Below are 16,256 nucleotides of genomic sequence, written 5' to 3' on the forward strand. Positions count from 1 at the left end.
CCCCCCCCAAATATATATAGATATTATCTAGATTAGTATTTCGATAATGAAGAACGATAAAAGGTATGCAAAAAGACTTGGGTTGTTTTTTAATCACATGCATGATCAAAGATATATAAAATCAAAATCGTCAAAAAAGAATTATTTGAAGAAAAATCGTCAAATTTTGCGTTTCCGTTACATACATAGAAGTTCTTAGACCTAATCAGATTCACATATATTTTATTTTAAGCTAGGAAACTAGTTATCAGAATTCTTTGACAAACCTCTTCACCATATCGGTAAGAAATGTATCATTTAAATGGTTATACATCGAATGAGCAGGAAAAGAAAAAGATTCAACAGAAGTGGTACAATATTGGTGAATGGATCGGTATATACCATTATCTCGCTATCATTTTTCCAAGAGCGATACCACTATCTATTTGTGTGTGTTATTACACTATTTCTTACCAAAAACAATATAGTTTAAAATCATATGCAATATGTAATGTATTTTATATCCTTGGCTTTGGGCTTATATAGTACCAATGGAAAGTGAGTTTTAACCAACTTAATGCCCAACTTCTTACAAATATATATTAATCGACGAGAAACCAACTTTTGCTTGTCTTTCACAAAAAAAAAAGAAAAACAACTTTTGCTTGGGGATTCCTAATTCTTCAGGCCGGCTCTCATTTTTTATGTATATATTCAGACAGATGACTGAATGGTATGGATTAAGTTTTATAACAAGTAAATTTGAGAATTTCACAGTATTTAATTAGTTATTTTCTTTTGGCCGAATTAGTTGATTCCTTTCAAGTTTAAACACGTAAAACTTATAATAAAAGAAAGTCGGACCAACATGGGTCCAACATCTTCTTATCAAAGGTTGAAAAAGGTGTACATAAAAATATTAGGTATTTAGAGAAAGCAGCTCTTACAAGAACACACACAAACAAAAGATAAAGAAGCGTTTTAAAGGTAGATTAGCCTTCTTTTTCATCTTTAGTATACTTAAACTTGTGATGGCTTAGTCTCGGCTTCTGCCAATTTTGATTCAACATCAACCTTAGCCTCAGTCTTAGTCTCAGCCTCGGTTTTAGTCGCAGTCACAGCCTCGGCCTTTGGCTCAGCTTCGGCTTTTGGCTCAACCTCAGCCTCCACCGGCCAGAAAGAAGTCTTCTTTCCGGTCTTTGAAACTGTTTGGAAAACTGCTTCAGGCTCAACATTACCTTTCACTGTCACCTTTTGCTCCTTGATATCAATGTCAAATGACTCAACCCCTGAAATAATTTTATAAAGTCTAGAGTCAACGACTTACTAGGCATATATATAAATGAAGGATTAATTTATAAAAAGTAATTGAAACACATTGAACAAAAAAAAAAGATTAGAGAAACATGCAAACCTTCCATTTTGCCCAAGACTCTATTGACGGCACCAACGCAGCCTTGGCATGACATACCAACTTTGAGGACAACGGTCTGCATTTATTATCACACTAATGAGTAATGAACAATTATCGTTTGCGTTCAAGATTAATTATCACAGCCAACTCAAAGGAAAGAAAGGACGGAAACTTTTTAATCAATATTTTAAAATGACGGTAGGACATTCTAAATACAGCTGATAGAACCTAGACCAATCAATTAATCTCATTCTTTTTTTTTCCTTTTGTGCAATTTTATAATTGTCATATTAACCGGATGCTTAAAACCGATTAATCGACCAATAACACCGCCCTGAATCTTGGAGCAATTGTTAGCATCTTTTGGAAATGAACACACACACACACAAAAACCAAATCATTCTCTCTAAAAGAAAACATTGTTCCAACGTTTTATGGTCAAGAAACAGACGTAAACCCAAAAAAGGGAGAAGAAAGTAAAAAAAAAAATTACCGGAGCCATGGCTAGAATGAGATGAAACGAAACGATTAAGCTTTGAGAAGGATGATCCGGATTAGAGAATGAGATGTTTTTTTGTTGAATGAAAAGAAATGGTGTCTTGTTGATTATTTATAGTAACGCAAAAGCAAAAAAAAAGAAAGATTCGGAGGAGTTAGCGTAAAGGAAACGAGAGCGTTGTGAATTAGTGCATTTACCATATTCCCAATAGAATATAAAAGGTTTAGGAAGGTTTGTTATACCTGATGTGGAAAAAAAGCTGACCAACTTTGAAACCCACTAACAGAAAGTACAAGTACAAATGATTTTAGATTAGGTTTTCTTGTACTACACATGTTTTGTTTGCAGTACCAAGTACTTAAAAAATTTACATCTTTATATGGAGGTTATTCAAAGTTAACTTTTATTAGATTAGTATATTTGACTATGAACTTATATAAAACTATTTTTATACTGATTTTTTATTTGTTGATTATTCTAAAGAGTAGCATGTAAAATTCAAAATCCTACTCGAGTAAGACTCAATTAATGTGGTTTCTTGTAAGGATCCCCATACATGTTTTTGTCTCTTGGGTGGCTGTGAGATAGTAGGGGCGGATCTAGGTTGGTTGAGAGGGATGCAGTTGCACCAGATCAAATATAAAAAATATTTGATTTTCTATTAAACTTGCTAGCTATAGTGGTCTAGTGGTAATAGGTGCACCACTTAGATTAAAAGGTAAGCAGTTCAAATCCCATCTATAATAAGCTTTTGTTCTTTTTGCACCCCATCAAAATTTTGGCTGGATCCGCCACGAGAGACATAATGCTGTTATGGTTGAAATATAATGATAAGTTTTTCCATCGTGCTTCCTATGCGACACCCATCAAAACACATATATATCAGCATATATCTTCTAACAAAGTGTTTAGCTTTGAAATATGGCACTCGTTCACAGCTGACACTCTCGAAACACCTCTATCAAACCGATATATGGATTTGTACTCATTTGGTTACGAACGCAATCTTCGTGTTCCAACAGAATTAACTCTCATCATATGACTCGAAATACAAGATAATTATTTATTTATATACCATCAAGCAGCAACACGACACAGCACAACGCGATACTACATTCCTCATGATCAAACTCGTTGGCCTCAATGCTCAATCGTTATTAAAGTTACTTGCATATTTTACTATGCTAAATTATATACTTTGTCTACTTGGCTTCAAAGATCACATCACCTAAAGTTGCAATTCCTTTTTGGATTGGTCAACAACACGCAAGTGTCTTTTGATCCATTGATTTAAAATCTGCCCCATTTTTTTTTTTTTTTTTAAATTCTCATAATGTGTTTATCATCTCAACACCTCAAAAAGCTTTAAAGGAGAGAAATGATACGATGCAAAAGATACCTAAAATATGGGCTGTATTGCTGTACTACTCTCCTCCCACTTTAAAAAAAAAAACAACTATCCTCTGTCCCATTTTTCTTTTAAATTTTAATTTCATCCTATTTTTTAAAAAAACATTTAAGTTTTATATTTATCCTTACAAAAAGAAAAGCATTTATTAGAAAATAATTGTCGATCCTTACACTTCATAAAGTTTACAAAAAGGTAGAAAATTAATTATTACTATAATACGATCCAAAAAACAACAAGGGCCCAAATGACACTTTCCCAATTTGGGCTTTCTCTTAAATCAATCCCCTGACATTAAGCTCTCAATCGATCGAACCTTCTTCAGAACTCTTCTTCTCCTTTTCGTTTTAGACCTTTCTACCTTCCCGCCAACGACGAGTGTAGAATCTTCTCCCCCCAAAGACCTCTCTGATGAATATTCCGACGCGAAGATCACCGGGTAAAATATCGGAAGCTCCTCGCTCCGTCGGAGGACGTATACAGAGGAAACCGCTTGCCGATTGTACCAACATCGTCTCCAGATCTTCTCGACAACAGCCATCTTCTTCACTCAAATTCGCGAATCCTAGTCTCACTTCTTCTCTCAAGAGGTTAGTAGATCAAACTACGCTCAAGGAGAAACCCAAAGATGTTGTTATTAATTCAGAGACTGCTTCCGAGAAAGCTTCTCCGTCTCCCGCTCCTGCCACGAACGTTAGACCCGTCACTCGCCGTATGTCTGCAGATCTGGGTGGTTCTCCGGCCTCTGCTCCTTCTCGTCCCCAATCATCTCGCTCTGACTTGGGTAATTGATTTATCTGCGATAATTTTCATCCAATTTGGTTTTATTGTATCGATTTTTAAGGGATTGGATTTGTGCGCAACTCTAGGGTTTTAGTTTCTGCGTTTTGGGGGTTTTCAGGAATCGTTAGATTTATGCTTGAATTCATCATGTTTTAGTGGATTATAGCCATGTTAAGTGAATTGCAAATTTGGTATCAAGCTAGGCTTCATTTGCCTGTTAATTTTCAATTGATAATTCTGCTAAATTGGTTTTGGTTTTGGTTTCTATCTTAAGCTGATGTTTAAGAAATTTCTTATGTTTAGGCGTTAGTGACACGGAGTTTGCTGAGCCATGGTCTGTTTACACGGTGAGAAGGAAGAGGAATAAAGACGCATCTACTTCTCCCTCTAGTGCAGCGGCTCGCATGCGTCTGGACTTGACATCAAGCGCTGGGTATGAAACTCATTCGATGATATATGATTGTTGTGTTTTGGGGATATAAGATCTGGCTTGTAGCTAATGGACATGTGGAACCAGGCTAGAACATAGTACTTGCTACTTAATTTTGTTGGGTGCTGTCTTGTGGCTTGTTCTCTATTCTTTTGAGATTTCTTTTATCAGTCAGATAGATTAGATGAGATGACTAGAATTAGTGTTGAACCTAGCATGGCCATCAGATGTGTTTAACATTTTGTGGCTTGTTGAAGCATGTCGTTGTTAGTTAATTCTCTTTGAAATTTGTATCACAGGAAGAAAACATGTCAAGCAGATGTAAACAAAACGAAGCCCTTGAAAATGGCTCCCAAAAAGGTGAATCCAGGAAAGCTCTACCTATATACTTATCAGTAGTGTGATAGTTCTGTGTTGCTCTCATATTTCTGTGGAAAAGTTGCCATTAGTTTTTATCTATCGGGTTTTGGCTCTAATAAACTGTATATCAGTGCATTGTATGTTTCAACATTGATCGATTACAATGTTCTGCTGTCATGATTTCTGAAAACCAGTGCTACACATAGTTCGAAGATGGATGCCTAGTCTTTTCAGAATATTGTCATGAGATAAGCTGTGATTGCTGTTTAATGAGATGTGCAACTTTTATATCCCTTTGTTCATTTGTAGAGCCTTATACTTACTGGTCCCATATAAGTTTGCTCCAAATCTAATTCTTTATCTATGGTTACATTACAGAGGCAGCGGACAGTAAAGCAAGAGAACGAGAATTTGGTTCATGCAGCTACTCGGGAATATATCGAGCAGCAGAAAGCATACTTTGCAGAGATAGATGCATTTGAGCTACCAGTAGAAGATGCATCTAGTAGCGACTCAGACTAAGTAAGAAGAGATAACAATCTTAGGGATATCATAGAGAAACCATAACCGGCTCGTATTCACTGTATAGCTACGGAGTCTTCTCACAGGGAATGTTACACTGGTCACTTAGTAGACATGACAAGCCAACCTTTGTGTATACAACAGATCTATCGGTTTATAATATTTGACATCGTTTCAGTGGGAGAACGTTCTTGGTTCAAGATATACATGAATTGACAAAAAGCCTGTCCACAATACAAGCTATATATACACGTAATACAGTTGCATTCACACATCGAGCACTATAACACTGTCTGTTCAATGAGACAACAAAGCAGCTCATAGAACAACATGAACAACAGAGCATAGATTCAGTCGTTCACATAATCAAGCTTTATTCTTGTCGTTGGTGATGAGAGCTTAACCAGTTCCATGTCTCTTCAGACTCTCCATTGATCCGGAGAACAGAACTCTCTTCAGACTCCCCATTGAAGAGCTACATCCATTTCTTTCACCATTGGAGTAACACAGAGTCGAGGTAGGCGACGACCTAAGCTCATCCTCTTTGTAGTTAGCGTACAGAAGTGGCGACTTTTTGTCATGACTCACTCGTTTTTTCGAAGAATGTGGTGGCGAGGAGGAAAAAGAAGATGAAGAAGACCAAGAAAACGATGAGCTGGTCGTCTTTTTACTACCGTGTTTGCTCCTCCTGAGATCATTGAACATGGACATGGACAGAAACTTACTTATTCTTGTTCTCGCCTTGCCCTGTCTCTTCGGTGTCGACAACATCTCGGAGGAGTAATATGAGGGAGGTGGCGTGAGCGGCAGAGGAAGAGAGGAATCGGAGCAGAGGTGGTTTTTGGGTGTGCCTGGCCTTGACTCCCATATGAATGGTATGGAGGCTCCGCCGTAGTAGGAAGATCTCTCGTCATCGAATGCATAGTCATCTCCAAATCGTCCTGACATTTAGAGTGATCTCTTTGACTCTGTTCTATGTGTTTGAGTCTCGTTAAAAGTGAAAAAGAGTAATGTGTTTTGTGAGTAAAAACTAGTTTGCCGATGAAACAAAAGAATCTTCTTGGCAGAGGGTTGTATATATATATTATCTTGGATATTTATTCTGTTTTTTTTATTCTATTACAATTTGGAGATTTTTCCAAAGGAAAAATTCATATGGATGAGCATATTACAAGTATAAAGAAGATAATACATAGGACAAAAATGGTTAGATAATAAATGAAAGGTGGCTATCTTACTGAGCTCGATGTGTATGCTAGTATTACTTAATGCTTTTCATTAATTACGAGAGAGTCGTGGGGATCACATCACATTATTGGTAAACCGTTAGTAAAAGTTTCGACACTATATGGCGCATTGCTTTGAGTAATCAATATTTGTATTAAATATGTTACCTTAAGTAGGAATCCCATCTATAAACTTCCTTTTTTGGGTGTTCTTGTAATTAAGGAAATAATTATTGACAAACTAATCCACACGTTTTAATCTTTAAAAGATAAACGAAGACTTTACACCTACCAAAACTTTAGACCCATAATTGTTTGTCGTAATATAGAAACTACTCACTACTGTCGACTCCGCAGACTAAACAGTTGGGGTATGTTAACCCATCCAAAAAAGATACGAGTACATTCAATGATATAAATATATAGGCTTATACGTATAAAACGAGTGAACTAGTGCAAACGTACCAACAATAGTAATTAGAAAAGGTGTGTGTCGGTTCTAATGCGTTGGGGAGATACGTATGCGGAAAAAAAAATAGAAACGTGAAGGATCGAAAGACAAAAAGTGATGAATTAGGACGGTTGAGTGATGAGAAGGCCGTGTATAGAAATTTAATGTTTGCTTCCCCAATCGTATTCGTACGTGGTCCGTTCTCCCGCCTACTCGGATTTGATGGCCACACAAATTGGTTAGACAAAAAAAAAACCTATAAGGGAAAGCTCCACCTATTTATTTCACGCATACATTTACTATACACTAATAATATAGCATGGGAAGAAACAATGACAATTTTCATATAACGATATCGTATTTTGAACGGAAACAAACAGCTCAAATACGTTTACATATAGCCTAGCAACTGAGTCCAGTTTCGTATCAACGGTCCAAACTCGATTCCTTAAACAACGGCCCAATAAGAGAAAAAAACAGCGAATCAGTAAAAGCCACGTAGTGACAGACCCATTAGTATCTGAATCATCATCATAAAAGAAGCTTCATTGTTCTCCGGGCCGTCGTGTCCGTGAGTCGCGCGCGGCTTTCATTACCGAGAAAACACAATCATAGAGAAGCTCTCAGTCTTGTTTGCTTATCTAGAGTTAACTATGATTACTCTAATGGATCCCTCTTTACTTATCTTTCCCTTTCGATTGATTGTTTCTCGAGAGCGCGAAAAATGTCCGAGAGGTTTCAGAACCCTGCGGCGGAGACGATTCCGGGTACACCTGTTATCCGAGAGGTGAGAAACGGATCCGGGTCCGAGAAATTTAACCCCGTGAGTACAAGGAGAGGAGGAGTGAGAGCTGAAGTCGACATTTCTCCACCATTGTTTGGTGGTTGTCCCTTCAACCTCGAAGACAATTTCGTGAGTTCTGTTTCTAGTCTCCGATTTGCAAAGTGTGTTAATTTCTTGTTGTTCGATGCATCTGTGAGTATCAGTGTCATTGAGGGGTTGAAATATACGTTCTTTAACTGTCTTGTATGCTTATAAATTTGATAGCTGATTCGATTTGGTGAGGTTTTTATGTGACTCTTTAAGTATAATTTTTCAGAACTTTGTGCAGTATTGATCTATCGTAATGAAGGGCTGTTTTGTGTTAAAAGTGTGGACAGTTTCAGTCGTCTTGAATCGTTTGCTCTGCCCCTGTGAACTGTGATTAGCCAGAATATGTTTATCTTCACCCAAGTTTGAAACTTTATGTTTAATGTTTTTGTAATGAGGCAACTGAATAAAGTGTTTAATCGATGTATTCGTTTATATAATTATATACATGCGCTAATTGCTTCTGGAACCACCAAGCTATTGAGGGCTAGAGCCGGCGATATATTCTGACATGATATGTTTGTTGCTTTGTCATTCTTCAGGAGGGTGTGAGAGAATTTGACATAAAGAGAATGAAAGAACAGACTGTGGAGCTTGAGAAGGATCTGATTATGAAAGAGTTGGAGACTCTTGATTTTCTAGAAGCTCTTGCATCAACCAAAAGCATGGTCGAAGATTTCAAGCGGCAGCTCCAGCAACAAGCAATGAGATGCAGGGAGACCCCTGAACATTTGCGTTCACACATCAAAGAGATGATCGATGAACGCACTCACCGTAATTCCCACAAGTCTCCAGATCTGACACTCATTGAATCGAAGCAGGCATGTATGAATCTTGGTAAAACCATGGATGATCTTGCGTTGATCCAATCCTATGCTGAGTCTCTGAATATGACAACAAAGCAAGAGAAAGGTTTCCTTGGAGCAGCGTCTCTAGCTGAGGAGCTTAACAGTCTGAAGTTGAAACCACAAGGTCCTGACCAAGGAGAGAGGTTCAATACGGAGGATTTACCTGTGAACCCACAATGTGAACAGGTTAAGATGGTAGTTCAAACCAATGATACACCTTACCACAAACAGAGCAAGGCTTGTCTAAGAACTGCAGAAATGAGATTGGTTGCTGCAAGAAAAATGGAAGAGGCTGCAAGAGCAGCGGAAGCACTTGCGATTGCTGAAATGACCATGTTATCCGGCGGGAAAAAACAAGACGCTCTCTGCTTCCCAGAGCAACCAAGTATTCCATTAACACTTGGAGCACAGATGAACAAAGAATTATCCACCAATGTCTCAAGAATAGAGATATTGAGAAGGCTGGAGGAAGCTAATGAAGAAGTCAAACAAAGTAAACAAGCCTTGGAAATTGCATTTAACCGGGTAGAAATCGCCAGTGTGAAGCAACTTGAAGCAGAAGATGCGGTTCGCCAGTGGAACATAGAATCATGGAAAAACCAGAAAGCTATTGGACCAAAAGGAACGACGAAAAGAGATAGCTTCTCTCGACGCTCCTTCTTGGGCCATGTGAAACAGCACGAGCCACGAATCTATCTCCCAGAGCCAATGCTGAAACGAAACGTATCAACGGGCAATGTTCTAACACGGAAACAAGTCCCTACTATCGACGATGAGAATCAGTTGGTGACACCGAGGAGAAAGTTTAAGTTCATACACACACGTCAAACTTCATTTGGAGAAACAGTGTAAGCTTAAACTCAGCCTTTGAAAACATGTTTTGGCGTTTTGCCCATTTTTGTGTGTGTTTTTTTCTTTCTTGGTTTTGATCATTGATGCGTGTTGTTGCTTCTATGATTCTATCATAAGCAAACCCAGATGATTAGAGTGAAAGGTGTTGTTCTGACTCAAATGTGACGAATATTAAAAAAAAAACATACAAAAAAGCTTCTAGTACTCATACTTAATTATGGGAGTTAGTGAAGGGCATTGATTATATGATTTAGGTGGTGTGGTGGGCAGTTTCATTATATTATGAGTCTTAAGTCTTAACTAATGCATTTAAAGTGTTAGATTAGCTAATTAGGTGATCCATAATCAATACCACAACTATGTTTTATTTTTATAACGTAGGTCTTTTATAATGTTTCTAGATTCTCAAAATAGAAACTGAAACATATAGTTGAAAGACTTGTTTGAAGTGTTGAAGAACTACGGAGATAAAAAATAAAATAAAAATACTTTTAGCTTAATAGTTTTGGAGTAGTCAGATTCAGAATGATGACGTGGCCAAGACTTTTAAGGCAATCTTAATCTTTCCAGTGACTAAAAGCCACGTGTATTAGTCTCTTCGCAACAAAGATTTCGTCTGGATTCCTCGTATTGGCTCAGAAGATAATATAACCAAATGAAGTAATGAACCCAAAAAGAAAAAAAGAAAAAAAAAAAGAAAAAAGTGGAAAACGGCGTGGGTTAGCAAAATCATAGTCTCAAGCTAAAATGTGCCACTCCCAACACGTGGGCTAGTCTGTCTCCGCGTGTCAAGTATCCGACGGTACGTTCGTACTTTTTAAGAAATTAGGTTGCTATGGTCTCGTTTCGTGTCAATAATCCAAAAAGACATCTTTTTTTATTTATTTATTGATTTTGTCTTTCCCAAGCATTAAAATTGTTGTAGCTTTTTGAGCATTTTTTTAATACCTTCTGCTTTGCTTATAAAACGCAAAGGATGTATGATACACAAAGATCCAGATCAAGCTCCATGGAAACCAAAGATAACTAAGATCTCCTTATTCAATATTAGTCAATAAACTAACCTATCGATCTTTAGAAAGATCCGGTCGATGGATCCATTGCATGGCTGCCGGGCCGCGGCATCCACCTCGACGGATCGAGTCTCTCTGAACATTGTACCGGTATGCAACCATCCTTAGATCTCATTCTTTAATAATACCTTCTAGGCAATAGGCATAATACTCTTTAGTATATATGATTTTGATATAGTTATAGTCTTATAGATATACTGAAATATAACGTACAATAAGTCAATTTATTAATGTGGTGGCATCACGTGCAGGCTAGTTTCAGGGTAAATCATATGGAGAGGGGAAGATAGAAGAGATCTCTAGACGTGGATGGGTTTTTTCGGTTCAAAGATGGAATATACATATCAATTCACATTCGGGGATAAGTGGACTGTTCTTATCTAAGTGGGCATGATGGTACTCCACTCTTGTATCAATCTATATATTTGGGTTTAGCATATAGAATTATTATCAATTTAAGTGTTAAAGTATTCTCCATCTAAGTTCCGTTCATCCCAGTTCCCACAATATTACCTCTAAAGGTATCTCAAAAGGCAAGTCATTTTTCTGGCTATTCAATGCAGCTTCAATTACTAATCAAATACTACTTTCCACTAATTTTCCCCCCTAATTTGTTAACTGTTTGTAGTGGAGAAATGTTTAATGGAATTCTTAGTTCCTAGTATGTATGAATATGATATGTTTTTTTATATATTATAACTTGTAAGTAGGTTACCAACTTCACTAGAAATCTGTCAAAAAAGCTACATATTTATTAATGGCCAAAAAGAAAAAGAAAAACATTTATGGCCATTAATTAATAAAAAAATACTCGCTCGGGTTAGCTAGCCGTTTCCATGAGAACATATGTGAGTTTGGATTGGAGAGCATGTTGATCGCATACGAGCAGAAATATTCTGCAGAATGTGTTGGCTCAAAGGAGGATCGAGAACATCGAGATTGGTGAAAAACCTTCAGATTGAGTCAGTGAAAGTGCAAGAGAAGAAGATATGATCCTGCGTTTCATTCTCTTGATGTAGCTAGTAGCGACCCCCTTAGGAGGAAAGACCGATCACGAGTAGCGAAAGGGTCTCTTGCATCGAACATACAATAAACAAGTTCTTTGGGATGCTGGACTAAAACCAAATTGATTTACGCCAAAGTGCAGACTCTAGAGAAGGCTGAAGAGTGTGACATATGAAATCACAAATCAAATATTGTTACGAAAGTCTAATCATTGTGATTTCATATGAACGTGATAATTGAACGAACTTAGAAAACTTGGGAAAAGTTTTATTTTAGAAAAGTATGTTCTGTAGTGATTGATTAGTTTTTTTACATTTTTTTTATATATACGAACATAAAGAACATTCTAAAGTAACCTTATTTTTAGGAGATAGTTGTGCTTGGTGAGTTAAACAATGAGGATTCCAGACGCGCAGGATTGTTGTTGTAGAGGAGGAGTGTCGTCTTCTCCGTACATGCACTCTTCTATTTGACCATTGCCCAGTTGTCGTCTTGTGTTGTTGTTGATGGGCTTGGGCTGCTTGGGTTTTGTCATTGACTGTCATGGACTTGGGCTTTGGTTGATTGTCTTCTACACTCTCCCTCAAGCTTAGCGTGGGTGTGACAGGTGAAGCAGACACACCAAACTTGCGTCGAAGATCGAAAAAAGAAGGTCGAGGCAGCGGTTTGGTGAAGATATCGGCTAGCTGGAGTGTAGCTGGGATGTGATGAGTTTCGATTAATCCCAGAGCCACTCGTTCTCTAATGTAGTTCCAATCTTTGTCGAAGTGTTTGGTTCTATTGTATAGTGCCGGATTAGCTGACAAATAGACAGCAGACAAGTTGTCACAGAACACTCTCGTCGGTTGATGTTGAGAGATGCCAATATCACGAAGAAGCGAGGATATCCATGTCAGTTCTTTAGCCACAATAGACAGAGCCCTATATTCTGATTTTGTTGATGAGTTTGACACAGTGAATTGTCCTTTTGCAGACCAAGAGACGAGGGTTGATCCAAGTAAGATACAGAAGCCAGTGGTGGAACGTCTTGTATCATTGCAACCCGCATAATCACTATCACAGAAAGCTGATAGAGCTGGATTCTTGTGTTCCTGTATTGGTAAGCCGTAGTTGAGAGTTCCTTTGATATACCTGAGAATTCGCTTCAGTAGGGTGAAATCAGAGTTCGTTGGCTCATGTATTCTCTGGCAAATAAAATTTACCGCATATTGAAGATCTGGTCTTGTGATAGTCAGGTACTGTAGTTTACCAGCAAGACTTCGAAAGTAAGGTGGCTCAACAAATGGTGTGTTGTCCATTTTGTCAAGATGTTGTGGCAGAGGAGTTGGCATAGGATTGCATTCTAACATTCCTGCTTGGAAGAGAATGTCTGATGCATAAGCTGTTTGATGTAAGAACAGCCCATTCTTGTAGGATTCAAACTCTATTCCAAGGACGTAGCTTGGAGGACCCAGATCCTTCATAGAGAAGCGGTTGTTTAAGGATTCAAGAAGTTGACTCATTAAATGACTGTCACTGCCGGTGAGGAGTATGTCGTCAACAGAGGAGCAGAACACGAGTTTCATGATTGTGATGACAAACGAACAGAGAGGGATCCGACGTGCTACACTCAAAACCAAAGTCGATCAGGAAGTTGCTGAAAGTATCAAACCATGCTCTCGGTGCTTGTTTTAAGCCGTAGAGGGCCTTGGTGAGACGACATACATGATCTGGATTTTCTAGATCAACAAAGCCTGATGGTTGGTACATATACACGGGTTCTTGAAGCTCACCATGGAGGAAAGCATTGGAAACATCAAGCTGTTTGATAGGCCAGCCACAGTTAACAGCCGTATCAAGAGCCAGACGTATAGTTGCCGTTCGAACCACTGGACTAAAAGTTTTCAAGTAGTCAACACCCTCTTCTTGATCAAATCCTTTAGCTACAAGACGTGCTTTCAGCTTGTCCACTGTTCCATCTGGTTTGTGCTTAGTCTTGAAAACCCATTTGGAATCCATGATATTCATATCGCTAGTAGGTTTGACTAGAGACCATGTATTCAACATATGAATTCTTCCCATCTCATCCATGTCAGCTCCATTCCACCATGGATGCTTCATAGCAGCGATTATGCTTTTTGGTTCATCAGTTGTCGTCTTTGTGGTCAGAAGGACATACCTTGGGTTTTGTTTGTGAATTCTAGCCTTTGCTCGAGTTGTCATCGGGTGGAGATTGTTTGTAACAGCCGGAGTTGCTTCTAAAGCAGGCACTAAGGTGGTATCTTGGACTTGATTTTCCTCCTCATCAGAATCTGTATCTGAGTCGATGTGATTATTTGATACATGCTCCTCTGTATCAGACACTATTACATCTTCTTGCTGTACAGGTAGAGGGGCTTCAGACAGTTTCTCCAACAACTGTACTGGTGAAAGCTCCTTTGGTGAGGAAGCATTGTCTGTAGCTTGCCAGACTCGAAGAAGTGGTGTCTGATACTGAGGTACGAGATGTCTAAACTTATCTTGGAAGGGAAACTGACACTCATCAAAGATTGCATGTCTAGATATATAAACTTTGCCTGTGGGAGGATGTAAGCAACGATACTCCTTGTACTGACTATGATAGCCAAGGAACACACATTGCAACGAACGAGGGTCAAACTTGTTTTCTGCCAGTGGTCTTAAACACAGATAACATGCTGATCCAAAGACACGAAGAGGGGAGAAGATTTGCATGAAGACTGACATTATTTAGAGCCGAAGAGGGGAGAAGATTTGTAAGATAGTTGGCTGTAAAGAAGGCTTCAACCTAATACTTCAGTGGGGTGTGGCTGTGGAAAAGCATTGACAGACCAAGCTCCACTAAGTGTCTATGTTTCCTCTCTGTAACCCCATTTTGTTGTGGGGTGTAGGGACAAGATATCTTATGGTGAATGCCATGCTCTTGAAGGTGGTTCTTGAGAACATTACTTGTAAACTCTCCCCCTCCATCACTCTGAAATACTTTGATCTTTGTATTAAGTTGATTTTCCACCAATTTTTGAAAAGCAATAAAGACTGATGCAAAGTCGGACTTGAATCTTAAAGGATAAAACCATGAGTATCTTGAATAATCATCAACAAAAACAGCATAGTATTTGAAACCCTGGTTTGATACTACTGGTGATGGCCCCTAAAGGTCACAATGAACACGTTCTAAAGGATGTAAAGCTCTAGAATCAGAATCAAAAAACTGTAACTTGGTATTTTTTCCCATCTGGCAAGGCTCACAAATGGGTGGTGTTCTGCTCTTATTGACTTGAATATCCTTGCAAGCTTGAAGATGTTGAAGAATCCTTGAGTTGGAGTGTCCTAACCGGTGATGCCAAATGTCCAAGGTAGCTGCACACTGGCGGTTTGAGTAGAACGCTACAAACTCTTGGTTCTGCAGCACATAGAGTCCTTGTCTACGAGGACCTTGAACCACCACTTTCTGAGTGGTTAAATCGATTATGTAAACTTTATTAGCATCAAAAAACACACCACAAGGATAATCATCACACAATTTTGACACAGAGAGCAGGGATTTTCTCATTTCTGGGCACACTAACACTTCATTAAGAGGGATTATACCTTTACCTGATGAGATAGTGGTGGAACCGACGTGTGTGATTGGGAGGTAAGCTCCATCTCCAACCATTACTGTGTCACCGCCTTCATAAGCTTTAGTGTCCTGAAGACCAGCTGCAGAGGATGTAACATGAGCAGTAGCTCCCGAGTCTGGATGCCATTCTCTACCATTTTCATCAGAGACACGTAGTGAGGCAAAGGCCTGAGTTGGAACTTCACTTTGGTAGTTGTTGTCAAATCGATTGTAACACTTGATGGCTGTGTGTCCAATGCGACCATAAATCTGACAGATTGGCCTTTCTCCATTCGAGTGAGAGGAGGATTGGTGCTGTGAGAAACCTCTTCCCCTTGTCGAATAACCTCCTCTTCCTCTGTTTTGACCAGAGCGACCACGACCTTGTTGATGTGGAGAGAACTGGGGAGCACACAGGTTGGTCTTCTCTGTCATAAAGGCCAGATGAGGAGTGACAGAGGTGTCATCATACGACTGTAGCTTACAGTCAAAGCCTTGAACTTCTGTGATGACATCATTGAAAGTCGGACCTGGCAACTTGCTCAAGGAACTCTGTATGACGGTTGTAATGGGGTCATACTCTCTGCCTAATCCATTCAGAAAACCGAAGATCTTCATAGACTCATCCACCGGTTTCCCAATAGAACTTAGAGAGTCACAGATCGACTTGAACTTACGACAGTAGGTGGAAAGTGGCTTGTCCTTCTTTGACAGAAGCTGGAGACTTCGACGAAGAGAGAACTCTCTGGCAACGCTACTCTTGTTGAAGTTTTCTGCCAGAGCAAGCCAGACATCACGAGACGTTGTGATGCTGTGAACATGACCCAACACCTCTTCAGAGAGGGTTCCGAACAGTCAAGACCTGACAAGCTGATCGGTACAAAACCAAGCCTCATACTGAGGATTGGCCACTTCACTGGAGACTTCACCATTAACG

The 16,256-nt window shown here is 38.9% G+C and overlaps 4 protein-coding genes across 5 annotated transcripts; 2 read left to right on the forward strand and 2 right to left on the reverse strand.

The window, feature by feature from the left end:
* LOC104791922 (copper transport protein CCH-like) lies at positions 822-2,081 on the reverse strand. 2 transcript variants are annotated; one of them, XM_010517928.2, is made up of 3 exons: positions 1,887-2,081; positions 1,385-1,469; positions 822-1,268 (listed from the first exon to the last, which is right to left on the reverse strand). In XM_010517928.2, the coding sequence occupies exons 1-3, from the start codon at positions 1,893-1,895 to the stop codon at positions 1,000-1,002; spliced, it is 363 nt and encodes a 120-aa protein (XP_010516230.1). In that variant the 5' UTR covers positions 1,896-2,081; the 3' UTR covers positions 822-999. The 2 variants fall into 2 exon arrangements, with proteins under 2 accessions (XP_010516230.1, XP_010516231.1); XM_010517929.2 differs by having other exon boundaries at positions 1,394-1,469; positions 1,887-2,078.
* LOC104791923 lies at positions 3,596-5,651 on the forward strand. The gene is made up of 4 exons (XM_010517930.2): positions 3,596-4,084; positions 4,387-4,516; positions 4,813-4,873; positions 5,252-5,651. The coding sequence occupies exons 1-4, from the start codon at positions 3,712-3,714 to the stop codon at positions 5,393-5,395; spliced, it is 708 nt and encodes a 235-aa protein (XP_010516232.1). The 5' UTR covers positions 3,596-3,711; the 3' UTR covers positions 5,396-5,651.
* LOC104791924 lies at positions 5,545-6,646 on the reverse strand. The gene has a single exon (XM_010517931.2). The coding sequence runs from the start codon at positions 6,341-6,343 to the stop codon at positions 5,795-5,797; it is 549 nt and encodes a 182-aa protein (XP_010516233.1). The 5' UTR covers positions 6,344-6,646; the 3' UTR covers positions 5,545-5,794.
* Positions 7,444-9,849, forward strand: LOC104791925 (WEB family protein At3g56270-like). Its single transcript, XM_010517932.2, has 2 exons — positions 7,444-7,985; positions 8,486-9,849. Exons 1-2 carry the CDS (start codon positions 7,797-7,799, stop codon positions 9,641-9,643), a joined length of 1,347 nt encoding a protein of 448 aa, XP_010516234.1. The 5' UTR covers positions 7,444-7,796; the 3' UTR covers positions 9,644-9,849.

This window comes from Camelina sativa, chromosome 6 (genome assembly GCF_000633955.1).
Source record: "Camelina sativa cultivar DH55 chromosome 6, Cs, whole genome shotgun sequence".
NCBI lineage: Eukaryota > Viridiplantae > Streptophyta > Magnoliopsida > Brassicales > Brassicaceae > Camelina > Camelina sativa.